This window comes from Centruroides sculpturatus, unplaced genomic scaffold, assembly GCF_000671375.1.
Source record: "Centruroides sculpturatus isolate CEXI.00-Female unplaced genomic scaffold, Cexi_2.0 scaffold742, whole genome shotgun sequence".
In the NCBI taxonomy this organism is placed as follows: domain Eukaryota; kingdom Metazoa; phylum Arthropoda; class Arachnida; order Scorpiones; family Buthidae; genus Centruroides; species Centruroides sculpturatus.
This window is the reverse complement of record NW_019385044.1, coordinates 256,661-271,133: the sequence shown is the minus strand read 5'-3', so window position 1 is coordinate 271,133 and position 14,473 is coordinate 256,661. Positions and strand designations below refer to the sequence as shown.

The following is a 14,473-nucleotide window of genomic DNA, read 5'->3' as shown; positions in this document are numbered from 1 at the left end:
GCTATGGAGAGTTTAGGCGGGTAAGTTGAGTTTACTATCGTCTGTACAGTATATAAATTAGGTACTGTAAGTCTAATACAGTACTGTAATTTTATACATTTCTTGTGAAAAAAACATTTCTTATTCAACAGCCATAAAAATTATTTCTATTAATGATGACTCCAAAGTTCAACAAATTTTTCGCAGAAAAATAACTTATCAGAAAACTCGCCCGCTGTTTGGTGCGCTGCTCCGTGACGGAAACAAGCTTGAGCAATGGCGATATCAAATGGTGCACATTCGGTAAGTAATCCTACAATTTTTGTTTATAGCATAGTTTATACAGATTATTCCCAAAAAATTGTGTGTGTTTTGGAAATGTTGAGTCAAATTAGTCTAGAATCAATTAATTTTATGGAAGAAAACCTTTCAAACAGCCGTAGTCCGTAAACTGCACACGTGCCGGGCTGTGATTGGCTCATATATTTAAAGATTCCTACAACGCGAAATTCTTATAAAGTGGAACGTATCTACCGCGTTATAGGAGGTCAACTGTATAATAAAAACATTATATATTAAGTAAATTCTTCCTATATATCACTTCATGTATACCATTGCAATCTAGATCATTAAGTGAAATGCTACATATTTGCTTCTGCTGATGTATTTGATACAAGTAATAATTAACCTAATAGTGATTTTTTCATATGTAATTATTTTTAAAAATTTTTATCAGAAAATGCAAGTAACTGAAATCTATTTTGTAAACTTTTTAATTATCATCATCTTATTTTTAGTTTTTGGCAATTATTAACCTGATACAAAGAGAAAATGAATGCTTAGTTCTTAATAGAAAAAATTTTTTAAAAGGGAGCAATTTACAATAACCAATTAACCAATTGGTTATTGTGAGTCGCTCCCTTTTTATAAATTCATCCTGATATGGTGCATTTAAGTTTTAAAAAAATTTTGTCATCATAAACTAAACATTTATTTTTTCTTTGTGTCAAGTTATCTAGATTAAGACAATTATGATGCCAAGTTATCAAGACAATAGAGTGAAGAATTAAAATGTACTTCAGATGAAGTAAATTCTATTTGATTTTCACACATTTATTTTAAATTAATCAAAAAAAAAAATGATGATTCAATAAGAAAAAATACAGGATATATCTGTAATAAAATGCTTAGAAAAGTTTTAATTTTATAAATATATTTAAAAAAAACAAATTAACTAAGCATGAAAGATTAAAAGTTATAAAGAAAACTGCCAATGAAGAAAGTAAATATGAAAAATGAAAATGTCTTCAGAATGTGTATAATTTTCATAACAAAACTGTTAAATTATAGTCATTCCCAAATTAAATAAAATGTGCCAATACTTAAACTAATATTTTTTGGAGGCTAACCTGTGAATCATTTATTCTCTTTATTGCTCAAACACTTTCATGCATATTAGACTCATCTTCAGGGGCTTTCTTTATTTTGTTGCAACCCTTCTTTTATGAATATGCCCTCAAGGAATTTAATGTATACATTTTCAAGTTATTTTCTGTTCTATCATTTCACTTTTTTAAAAAATTCTAAACCATAAAAAAGTTAAGGATTGTGGTGAAAAAAGATTAGCCCAACAAAGTTGAAAGTACTTGGACAATAACAAAAAAATGATTAAAGGTTAGTTTCCAGCGCTCCCCTACTTACAAACAGGTTAGGTTCCTGAGGTTTTGTTGTAAGTTGAAATGTTCATAATTAAAAAACTAACAAAGACGGTACATTTATACACAGAATAATCACTTATTGTTAGTGTTTGATCCTTTAATATACTTAATAGAATACATTACCCTCATTTACCTGCTTGTTAATTCTTATTAAAGAGGTGTTTCAAATGTGGTTGTTTTCCACCTAATGCATTTAGTTTTATAATGTTCAGTTTAGTTTCCATGAAAAAAAAAATGATACTTCTTGCATTTATCTTCACTGATAGATTGACTATTATATTTTGGATACATTTTTGAAGTGCTAATCATAAAAGTTTATAAAAATTGCAAACAACAGTGAAAAAATGCCATTTCTCCAATGTTATCAACTTCAACACCATTTCACAAGCAGCAATGAAATCTCAGAATTTGCACAAAAATGAAAAATGACAATACACAATAGAAATAAGCACACATTATTTTAAAACTTTATTTATTACTGGTCAAAGACTGACTTCAATACCACTCCACAAGTAGCAACATAACTTCAGAATCTGCATGAAATTCAAACTTTAGACATATGGTCAAATTGTAAGTCTAAAAATTCATAAGTTGAATGTTCATAAATAGGGGAGCACCTGCAGTTTTTAACTTTTGAAATTCTTATAAAAATGGAATAAAAGTATACAAAAAAAAGTTAACTAAGTATGGAATTAAAAAATCTTCACAGAACATGATGATGATGATGATAAATAACTGATGAACAGATTTAAAAATATTATAAACTTTCTAGAAATAATCTAAAAAAAAAAATACCAATGAACATATACTATACTAGCATTTAGGAAAAAGAAAATAACGATAATAAATCTAAATGAGAATGATTTTTATATTCATGTTGTGAAATGTAGGCCATTAATTTCTGCTATTAATAAAAACACTAAACTCAACACTAAAAAGTATTGAGTTTAGGAACATACGAGGTCTGTTCAAAAAATATGCAAACTGATGTCATAAAACAAAATGTACTTTATGTAGAAGTTACATGTTTGGGTCCCCTTCAAAGTACTCTCCTTCCCAATGCACACACTTATCCCAACAGTGTTTCCACTTGCTGAAACAGTCCTGGTATGCTTCTTTTGTAATGCCCTTCAGTGCCTTCATTGCATTTGCCTTAATCTTGGGAATCGTCTCAAATCTTCTTCCTTTCAAGGGTCTTTTCAGTTTGGGGATTTCTATTTCTTCTCTACTCCCCTACTCACCTGACCTTGCGTCAGGTGAGTAGGGGAGTGGAGAAGAAATAGTGATCGAGTGTTTGGCCAAAAACTCACAAGTTCTTAGGGCTGGATGGGCTGGAGCATTGTCGTGATGGAGAAACCAGTCACCACTCCTCCACATTTCTGGCCTTTTGTGACGGATTGCATCCCTCAGACATTTCAGAACTTCAATAGTAAGTCTGGTTCACTGTGGAGCCTTGGGGAGGTACTCGTGGTGAACAAAACCCTTAGCATCAAAGAAAACTGTCAGCATCACCTTGACATTGGATTGAACTTGGTGAGCTTTTTTGGGTCTGCGGAATCACTTAAAACATGCCATACGCCTCATAGCAACAGCACCATAAGCCGTGTTGAGCATAGCAAATGTTTCAGTTGCAGATTTTCCAAGTTTAACACAAAATTTCACAGCAAGTCGTTGCTCCATTAGGTCATTCATTCTGAAATTCGACAAACAAAAAAATTGCACATCACTAAAAACCACATAGCTAATCAACAAATAAAGATATCTGTAATCAGGAAATGGCTTTATCACCAGGTGATCTGTACAAACCTAGCAACACCAAGCTGATTCCCTTGAAACCAACTGCAGCTGCGCAATTCAAACAGTCCGTGTATTTTTTGAACAGACCTCGTATGCATCCATTTTATGCTACTGCTATTGAATACACAATAGTAAATTATTAAAAATCACTTAAGAAAGAAGGCTAATATATACATAGCAATTATGAAACAACAATAACATGGGCCAATTAGCTAACACAATCAGACCACATATGGACTAAGGACTATGAGATGGGACAACCTATAATAAACCAGTTTTTACACTAGAGTGCAGAAGAAAAGGTTTTATTAATTATTACTAATAATATAACTTTAAACTGTTACTTTTAAGTACAAGCTGCATTCTGTAACATTTTAAATGATTTAATTTGAAAAATTTCCAAAAGAATTACCATACCATTTAATAGATTAAATTATTTATCAAATAATTTTTACTTACTCTGAAAAATTTCCTTCTACTCGACAAAGATATTCTTTCTTCACTTGCCTCTCTTTTATTTGATTCATAAATTTTTTAGCTATTTCTGGATTTAATCCAAACATCAGCAATCCAGAAGTTAAACGATCTATTCTATGAATTGCTATAAAACAAAATGCATTATATTAAATAATATCAGAATATACAGTGGAAACTGCTTTAAAAGACTACCTTTGGGACACACAAAAATGGCCTCTAAATAAAGGTAACCTTTTTAATTATGAGAGCAATTAATTTTTCTTTTTTAAACTTTACAAAAATTTCATTATTTATTTAAACTGTCACATTTTGCTTAACTTTTTCTAAAATTTAAGATAATTAGATTTATTTAAGTGTTTTGAAATAACAGAATTCAATATTTACTATTATAAGTTTTATTATATTAATTTACACAATACGTTTTTCATAATTAATAAATTTGTCAACATAAATGAGGAATTTTCTATAGGAAAAATAATATCTAAAAATTTCAAACAGAACACTTTCTATTTTAACCTTACTTCAGGAACTTACATTATATTTCTGTGTAAATAAGAGCATGTTCTTATAAGTGAAAATTGCCTGGATTTTGCATTTTTGAAACATACATTTTGTTTTGCTTATAAGAGTATGCCCTGAAGATAGTGCTACACATACAGTATTTACTAAATCCCAAATGATGAATGTTTGCCATTTGACAAACATAGTAGTATGGCTGAGTAGTTTGTGGTAATGTTTGGGATTAGTCAAATGAATACCTAAATGTTTGCAGTTTCCCACTCAAAGTCAGTCTTTTTACCCACATCAAAATAGACAAATATTCATCCTGGCTGTGTACAGAATCACAATCCAGACATTCAATAAATAGGCATATGTGTACTGTACATGTGAGCTTATTTAACAAAAAGTTTGGCAAATAGTACATCATCAGGCAAACATTTGTCACTTGACAAATAACATGTAATGCCAGCTTTGTGTGCTGGCTTGTTTCAGATTATAAGACTGCTCTTCTATAACAACATAAATAAATGTATAGATACAATAACCATTCCGTGATATCTCTGTACTAACAATTCTTAAAAATAAGAAGATGCTTCCAATACTATAAAAGTTATTTTAAAAATAGTGATTTTGTTTAAGTACTTTGCACAACATAGTGTGGATTTTTCCCCATCTATTAATATAAGAGCATGATCTTATATGTGTAGAAATATGGTATGTTCTTAATTATATAATAGTTGAAACAACAACATAACTTATATAGTTCTGTATTAAACTTTAATTTTGTAACTCCGCCTTCAGCCCTGAAAATGGCTGTTGCCGGTCCCAAGGCCGGGTAAAGGAGGAGGGTTGGTGTCAGGAAGGGCATCCGGCCGTAAAACCATCGTGCCAAAACTACATGATGAGTCTCAGAAGCTGTGATAGAAAGAGAGATAGGGCGTACCCTGTAAGCGACGCGCAGCTAGATCGCCCTAAAGCTGNTAATTTATGATTAAAATAAATACATTTTTGAGTAATATGTGCGTTTTTTTTTCATGATTTGGTATTCGGTATTCGGCCGAATGTTGCATACTATTCGGCCGAATACCGAATATTAAAAAAAGTAGCCGAATAGGCCGAATACCGAATAGTAGCCGAATATTCGTGGCATCTCTAGTTGAGAGTGGGAACACTGAATGTGGGAAGTATGACGGGAAGAGAAATGGAGGTGGTGGATATGATGAGGAGGAGGAGGATTGATGTCCTGTGCGTCAGGAAACGAGGTGGAGGGGAGACAAGGCGAAGGAACTTGGAGAAGGATGTAAATTATTTTATAGCAGTGCAAACAAGAATGGAAGAAATGGGGTTGGAATAGTGGTGGCTGGGAAGTGGAAGAGCAAGGTACTAGAGGTGTACAGAAGAGGTGATAGGATGATGCGAATGAGGCTGAGTTTTGGAGATGATCTACTTGTGGTGTTTAGTGTGTACGCACCCCAGGTAGGGTGTGCAACAGTGGAGAAAGATTGTTTTTGGAATGAATTGGATGAAGAAATGAGGACACTGGAAGGAGATGAGAGAGTGATTGTGGGAGGCGATCTCAATGGGCACATAGGGGGTCGGAACGTGGGCTATGAAAGGGTTCATGGAGGCCATGGGGTTGGGGAACTAAATCAAGAAGGGGCGAGAATTATGGGTTTTGCTGTGGCTTTTGACCTGGTGATTGTGAATTCGTTTTTCACCAAGAAGGAAAGTCATCTGGTAACTTTTACCAGTGGGCCTAATAGTTCAGAGATTGACTATATCCTCACTAGACGAGAGCACCTTGCAAAGGTGATAAATTGTAAGGTTATACCAACAGATCAGGTATCGGCGCAACATTGGTTGATGTGCATAGACATGAAGTCGAGAACGCATAGAGAAACTGGAAATACACAGATGAAGAAAATTAAGTGGTTTCGTTTGAGGGAGGAGAGGGTGAGGGCGGATTATGTAGAGAGGGTGTTGCTACAAATCTCACAAGATTGGGAAGGGGTGCAGGACTGGTGGTCATATAATGCCAATGCTATCAGGAACTGTGCAGAGGAGGTGCTTGGTGTAACATCTGGAAAGATTAGGGTGCAAAAGGAAGGTTGGTGGTGGAATAAAAATGTGCAACAAGCTGTAAAGGCAAAAAAGGAGACAAAACGGAAGTGGGACAGGTCACGTACAGAGGAAGATAGATTAGTGTATAAAGCAGCAAAGCGTGAAGCTAAGAGAGTAGTGGCACAGGCAAAGGCAGGAGCATATGCGAATTTATACGAGGAGTTGTATACAAGGGAAGGACAGAAGAAAATATATCGTTTAGCCAAACTCAGGAATAGGGCAACAAAGGATATTTCGCATGTAAGGCAGATCAAGGATACGACGGGGATGGTCCTACGAGGGGAGAACGATATAAGAGAAGGATGGAGGGCATACTTTGAAGGACTTTTGAATACAGAGAATGAAAGAATGAACAGAGAGGAGGGAAGCCGAAACATGGGCATGGTACAGATGGTCACTAGAGAAGAAGTGGAAAGGGCCCTAAAGAGGATGAAGAACGGTAAAGCGGAGGGCCCGGATGGAATCCCTGTAGAGGTGTGGAAGTCATTGGGGAAGAAGGGTATTGATCTGTTATGGGACCTATTCAAAAAAGTCTTTGAGCAGGAAGAAATACCTAACGAATGGAGAGAAAGTATACTTGTACCTATCTACAAAGGAAAAGGGGATGTTCAAGATTGTAAAAATTACAGAGGAATAAAGTTGATGTCTCACACGATGAAGATTTTGGAAAGGGTTTTGGAAGGAAGGTTGAGAGAAGAGGTGACCATTTCAGGAGAGCAGTTTGGATTCATGCCAGGACGATCAACAGTCGATGCCATTTTTGCCCTTCGGCAAATGTTGGAAAAATACTGGGAGAAGCAACAACAGCTGCATATGGCATTCATTGACCTGGAGAAAGCTTATGACACGGTGCCTAGACAAGAACTCTGGAGGTGTCTAAGGGAAAAGATGGTTCCTGAAAAGTATGTTAGATTGATCCATGAACTGTATAGGGATGTGGCCACAAAGGTTAGGAGCTGTGTAGGAGTGTCCCGGTGCTTCAGGGTGAGAGTTGGTTTACATCAAGGGTCAGCACTGAGCCCCTTTTTGTTTAACATACTGATGGAGGTGATCACGGACGAGGTCAGAGAAGAGGCACCTTGGACCATGTTGTATGCAGATGATATCGTTCTGTGCGCCGAAACAAAAGAGGAGCTGAGGGTTAAATTGGAAAGGTGGTTGGGTGTGTTGGAAGGGAGGGGCATGAGGGTGAGCAGGAGTAAAACAGAGTATATGTGTAGTGGGGAGGAGGATGGTGCCCGGGAGAGTGATCTGGAGTTGAGGGGTGACGTATTCCGAAGAGTCAATACCTTTAAGTACCTGGGGTCAACTATGGCTGAGGATGGAAGTGTGGATAAGGAGGTGACAGGCAGGATTCAGGCTGGTTGGCGGAATTGGAGGGATATGTCAGGAGTGTTGTGTGATAAGAGGGTGCCACTTAGGTTGAAAGGGAAAGTTTATCGGATGGTGGTGAGACCAGCTATGCTGTACGCTATTGAGACTGTGAGCTTAAGGAAAACCCATGTCAAAAGGATGGAGGTGGCGGAGATGAGGATGCTCCGTTGGATGTGTGGGGTTACGAGACGGGATCACATTCGAAATGAATGTGTGAGGGGGACAGTGAAAGTTGTGAACATAGAAGCAAAGATACAGGAAGCGAGGTTGAAGTGGTTTGGTCATGTGGTACGGAGGGAAGAAGGGTATGTGGGAAGAAGGGTTATGCAGATGAGAGTGAGGGGGAGGAGGCGGCGGGGACGGCCGCGGAAAAGGTGGATGGATCTTGTGGAGGAGGACCTGAGAGAAAAGCATCTGAATGTGGAGGCAGCCCAGGACAGGGAGCAGTGGAGATGACTCATCAGAAACAGCGACCCTACATAGTGTGGGAAAAGCTGAAGAAGAAGAAGAAGATTAAACTTTAATTTTGTACAATTTTGATATATGAAGACAATTTGGTTGTTATGTCTCCTATAGGTCTGCAGAGAAAGATTGATTTTTGGGAAATGCAATACAGGCATTACAACTCTCCATTAATGTTGATAAATCTAAAATAATGATATTCCAAAATGGAGGAAAACATCTTAAAAATGATAATTGGTTTATACAGAATTGTAGAATAGAAGTTATTGATGAGTACAAGTATTTAGATGTATTTTTTCAGTCCAATGGACATTTCTTAAAGCATTTAAAGTATATTCATAGTAAAATTAATATTGGCATAGATAAGATAATTAAGGCATATGTGTCTGGTAGACTGTTATGCTGGAAGATAAATTAAAATTATTTGAATCATTATACAGTCAGTAGTGTTATATGATTCCAAGATTTGAGGCTTTGATTGGAGAAAGAAAGATGATAATTTACAAATAAATTTTATTAAGCATCTGTATTCTTTAAAAAGATAGATTCCATTGTACATTATATACTTGGAGTTCCAAAGGGTGCATCTTTATTTTAATATAATAAATAATAAGGTGGTTACTAAATAATATAAGATGGTTACTTAAGTCAGTTAATAAACTTACTGATTCTGCTAAATTATATTTGGTTTCTCAAAGAGTAATATGGGGAGATCAAATTGTGTCATTGTTGCAAAAATTTGGCTATTGAGATCATCTGATTATGTTATATGAAACAGATGTTTCTCATATTCTAATGAGAGTGAATACATTTAAATAATTATTTGCTAAAGATAGAACTTCTAATTACAAATATAACAAGTGGTATTTGAATATTTTTAATAAATGGGGATCAGTGACCTATTTAAATATAGAAAAACAGTTTTTGGGATAGATTATTTGTTGGTTCAATCTTCAGCAAGTGTTATGTGATTATAATAAATATAACTGTATTTATAATTTTATTACTAAGTTAAATAGTTAATGGAAATTGCTCTATTTAAGATATTCTTTTTTCTCCCCAGATTTATAACCATCAGGATGTGTGGATATAATGTATTAGTAGCCATTTCAGTGATTGAGAGTTAACAGCGCTTTTGATTGAGCACTTTTGAGAGTATTGTAATTAACAATTCATTTAATTTTTCAGGTACTTTAATTATTTAATTTCTTATATAAAAATTTTTTTTTAGAATTTTAGTTTTCGTCAACTATTCACTGCAACTTTTATGTATATTTCATATTTTTTCAGTTATGATTATTGTTGTTGTTGGTTTCTTAACAGGCTTATTATCCTGCACTGTATTATTAATATTATTGTATTTTATGTTGGAACTGATATTCAGAGTTTATTCATATTAATATTTTTAAAATAAAATAGATTTATTACTTAATTATATTTCATTTTAAATTAATAATAAAAAAAAAAATGTCCAGCATAAATTAAAATTTAACAGTAAAAATTAACCATTAAATTTTAATTTATGGTAGCTTCTTATAATTAGAAATAAGAACTGGTTGTAATCACTTTTGTTTCTGTGGTTATGCTAAATTATCCAGTTTTTCAATATTTTAAATTTTCTCTTTATATTAACTGATCAATAAATTATCATATAATTTAAGAAATGTGCAAGTCACTGACCAATGGATGTGTCAAGCAGTTGACCATTTAACTGCCAAATATTTTCATTGAAGTCAATGGAAGAAACATTGGTACTTTCAAAAACTGTCTGTTATACAGAGACAATCTCTTAAGTGACTGACTGCAAAACTAGATTCTACTGTATAAGACATTTTATCAATAATATAATTTTGTATTTATTCTGATTTAACAAACAAGAATGAGCAAAAACTTACTATGGAGATTCTGAAGATTATGTTCTTTACCAAGAATAAATGTTACAGAATTATGTCTGTAATTTCCACATGGATGTACCTATTTTTAATAAAAAAATTTGAAAATTAATATTTATCAATACAATAAATTTCTATAAAAATATTTATCTAAATTACTATTTAAAGTTACTGCATTATGAATTTAAAATTACAATTCTTTTAATTAAATTTATGGTAAAACATATAGTTTTCAATTTCATTCTTATAAATTTGATTTTAAATTTAATTGATTGTCTACATTTAACAAAACATAATATTCAATAAAATATTTAATTAAGCTTCTATAGTTACCAAATATGTTTGGCACAAACATATAATAAATCAAAATCCAATTTTAGTAGTCAAACTTATCTGAAAAGTAGATTATATGCAGAGTAAAATTTAATTAATTTGTAATTAACTAGCAGACCCCGCCATGCGTTGTTGTGGCTCAAAATGTATCTATTATAAATTTATAACACTTCCCCCGTGTGTGGGGGGGAATTTTTCAAAAAATTTCTTGTTAGTGTACATTCTGTTGACGTACCCTATTAAAATGCAATCAAAAACGCAAAAACCCGCATTTAAAATAGTATAATAGAAACCAAGTTTTTCAGAGTAAGCCTTAATCCTGTCTCTCTCCCCCGCGGGGGGAATATCGAAAAATCTCTTCTTAGTGTACATTCTGTTGACGTATCCTATTAAAATGCAATCAAAAACGCAAAAACCCGCATCTAAAATAGTATAATAGAAGCCAAGTTTTTCACAGTAAGCCTTAATCCTGTCTCTCTTCCCCGCGGGGGGAATATCGAAAAATCCCTTCTTAGTGTACATTCTGTTGACGTACTCTATTAAAACGCAATCAAAAACGCAAAAAACCGCATCTAAAATAGTATAATAGAAGTGAAGTTCTTCACAGTAAGCCTTAATCCTGTCCCTTCCCCCCCGGGGGGAATATCGAAAAATCCCTTCTTAGTGTACATTCTGTTGACGTACCCTATTAAAACGCAATCAAAAACGCAAAAAACCGCATCTAAAATAGTATAAATAGAAGCAGAGTTCTTTACGGTAAGCCTTAATCCTAACCATCTCCCTTCAGTGGGGGGAATTTCGACACGTATATTATATAAAAACACGTGCGTATTCGAATGCAGCGTTGTGTCAAAATTTCAAAGGAATCGGTAGGAACAAACGAACATTACATTTTTATTTATATAGATAGATAGAAGATGATCTGCTTTAGTTCATTTTCACAGAAAAGCGTAATGCCTCACAGAAAAGCAAACTTAGGGCGTCGTACTCGTAGCGCCATCTGTTGGACATAAAAGCCTTAACCTAGATTATATCTTTTAATTTATATGAATGTTTAATGGAATAATATATAGCCTATGTCCACCCTGAAGTTCCATTCTAAATATTGGTGAAAAAATTTTTGAAATCAGATGAGTAGTTTCAGAGATTACCTGCTGCAAACAAACTTACATACAAACATTACCTCTTTATAATATTAGTATAGATTAAATTTTAGTCTGATTTTAATTTGTAGAATTTGGCTTAAAGATAAGTAGTTAAATCTGTATAGTTATATGAACTAACTTCATAAAGGTTTGAAAGCAAAATTTTTTCCTCAGAATTATGCACTATTTTTTAGGAAAAAAAATCAAATATATATGGTAAAAACTAAAAATGTACTTACTAAAGTTAATTCCTGTTTTTTTCATAAATAAACTTATAAAATGATTATGACAAAATGTTTTCGAATACAATGCTCAGATTTTGAAATGAATAAAAATGTGCCATATTACAGAGGTTGCGGCTGACGTTTTCAACGCGAAAACGTTTACGCTGGACGTTCAGCGCCGCTTTCCTATAAGCCTAGAAGTTTGACAATGGTGTTTGGATAGTCAGTGGAATCATGCTCGACGTCCCAAACACCATTGCCAAACTTCTAGACCTTTAGGAAAGCGGTGCTGAACGTCCAACATACATGTTTTTGCATTGAAAACATTGGCCACAACCTCTCTATTCAAAATAAGTCATTCTAATGTAATGTCACAAAGTTTCCACTGCAGTCACAAAATAACCTGTTTACAGTATTTGTAATTAATAATTACAAATACTGTAAACTGGGGTAATAACTTCTAGATTTGAACTGTGTTCTGGAATGTTGTTATTTAACATTTCATTACAGTTAAATAACTTTACTTTTTCTCATAGCTTAGAAATCAAGCTTCTAGAAGCTTATATATACATTCCTTTTTAAATTCATCTAATTTTAATAAATATATGAAATAATATTGTTACATAATTGTCAGAAAATTACACTGATTCTATTAGGTATTGGAACAGGGAAAAAAGAATAGAGTTACACTGATTCTATTAGGTATTGGAACAGGGAAAAAAGAATAGAGTTAATTACGTAAAAAGAGAACAATTTGTTTAATCTTTCAAGGTGAATTACTTTTTTGAATACATTAATTGTGAAGAACAATCTTTTATTCATTTAAATATATTTATTTTTGTTTTGTTCTTACAACATAAATGTAAAAATTGTAAACAAATATATGTAGCAAGCAAAAACTTTTACTCAACATATAATTAGAAAGCTTTTTATGCATTACTAAAACTTCAATTTCTAAAGACAATACTTTACAAATTACATAAAAATATCTGCAGTTTATGAAAATGCATATATACATGCATACTTCTTCAAAATAAATATTTATTAAAAAGTAATTAACTTACAGGAATAGATGGTGGTTTATCAACAACAATAAGATCATCTGATTTGTAAATAATCTTTAATGAAGCAGCTAATACAGGAGTTTCATGCCTGCAATAATAAAAATATATAGTTTCCACTTTTTTGAAATTCAAAACGATTCAAATAGATTAACCAATGCTAGCTATATAAAAATTGTTTATAAATTCTAAAATGTTAATCAAACATTTTCATTTAACATTTTAATTAAAATAATGTTTTCAAAATTTACTGGAATAACTGTATTAACAGTTTTCATTTTTAAATATTTATTGAAAATTCAAGATTAAACATTTATAGAACTGTCTGAGTTGATTTTCATTCTAAACCAACTTTGACATCTGGAAAAATTAGAAATTTACAAGGCTTACAGGAAGAGAACATCAATCAATTTTAAGAATAACAACACACTTCTGAAACCATGGCATCATTATTTGAAGTCAGTTTTAATTTTAGCCAATCAGATATTGTACCAACTTTTTAGATTAGTTTGTTCCAAATTTATGTTCTTATTCAGAATATTTCTGTAACCATATGATGGTTGTTAGGGAAATCAAAAATGTTTGTTTTGCATTAAATTTTTGTTTTCAAACTGGAGTTTCAGTATTTGCTAGAGGTTTAATATAATATAATCCAATTATTAAACTATTTTAGTAAAGTTATTATTGATGCTAATTAAGAAATGTGTACTTTTTGAAATTTCTTTATTTAATAGACTGAATTGAACCTCTGTTAATTAATGCTTCTAATGATTTGATGTTTATGTTATTCAAAATGTTGTCTTAATTTTGTATTTATTAACATTTTTTACCTTTTTTTGTATCCCCAATGATCAGGATTTCTCTGAATGGTAATAGTAATAATAATAATCTTTATTGATGTAGAAGGCTTTTGCCTGTTACAAGAGCGTTTTATTTTAAAAAACGCATATTAACATCTCATATTTTAATTTCTTAACATCATCAATATATTCTATTTACTATCTATAAAATTATATTAATAATTTGTCACAATTATCATTTAATTATTTGTTTAACATAGTTATATAACATATAAATCGTGTTAATATTAGCTCTATCAAAAGTCTTATACATTTCCATCTCACTAGTACAGTTAGCCAGCAGCCCAATCTGAAGCCTTTGTAGTTTATCCTTTTCATTACAATATTCACATATAATATAAATTTTAGATAAATTTTTGGTACAGTTTGGACACTTAGATTGGGTGTAATCTATATATTTATCATTTATAATTATTCCATTTTTATTTAACCTAATCTGTATAAAAAACTTTTTGATGTTAAAAGCTATATTTGTCAATATATAGTTGTTATTTACTGGGTAATTTAGAATTGTTGTATACCAGCTTGT

At 32.4% G+C, this 14,473-nt stretch overlaps 1 protein-coding gene across 1 annotated transcript in view; it reads right to left on the bottom strand.

Annotated features, from left to right (window-relative positions):
* Positions 1 to 14,473, bottom strand: part of LOC111633828 (RNA pseudouridylate synthase domain-containing protein 2-like) — a 79,206-nt gene that overhangs the window by 54,584 nt on the left and 10,149 nt on the right. The window contains exons 4-8 of the mRNA XM_023378463.1: positions 13,088 to 13,203; positions 10,325 to 10,403; positions 3,954 to 4,095; positions 3,504 to 3,608; positions 3,275 to 3,390 (exon numbers count right to left, since the gene is read on the bottom strand). Coding sequence (XP_023234231.1) covers positions 3,275 to 3,390; positions 3,504 to 3,608; positions 3,954 to 4,095; positions 10,325 to 10,403; positions 13,088 to 13,203 — 558 coding nt within the window. The remainder of the gene's footprint in view (positions 1 to 3,274; positions 3,391 to 3,503; positions 3,609 to 3,953; positions 4,096 to 10,324; positions 10,404 to 13,087; positions 13,204 to 14,473) is intronic.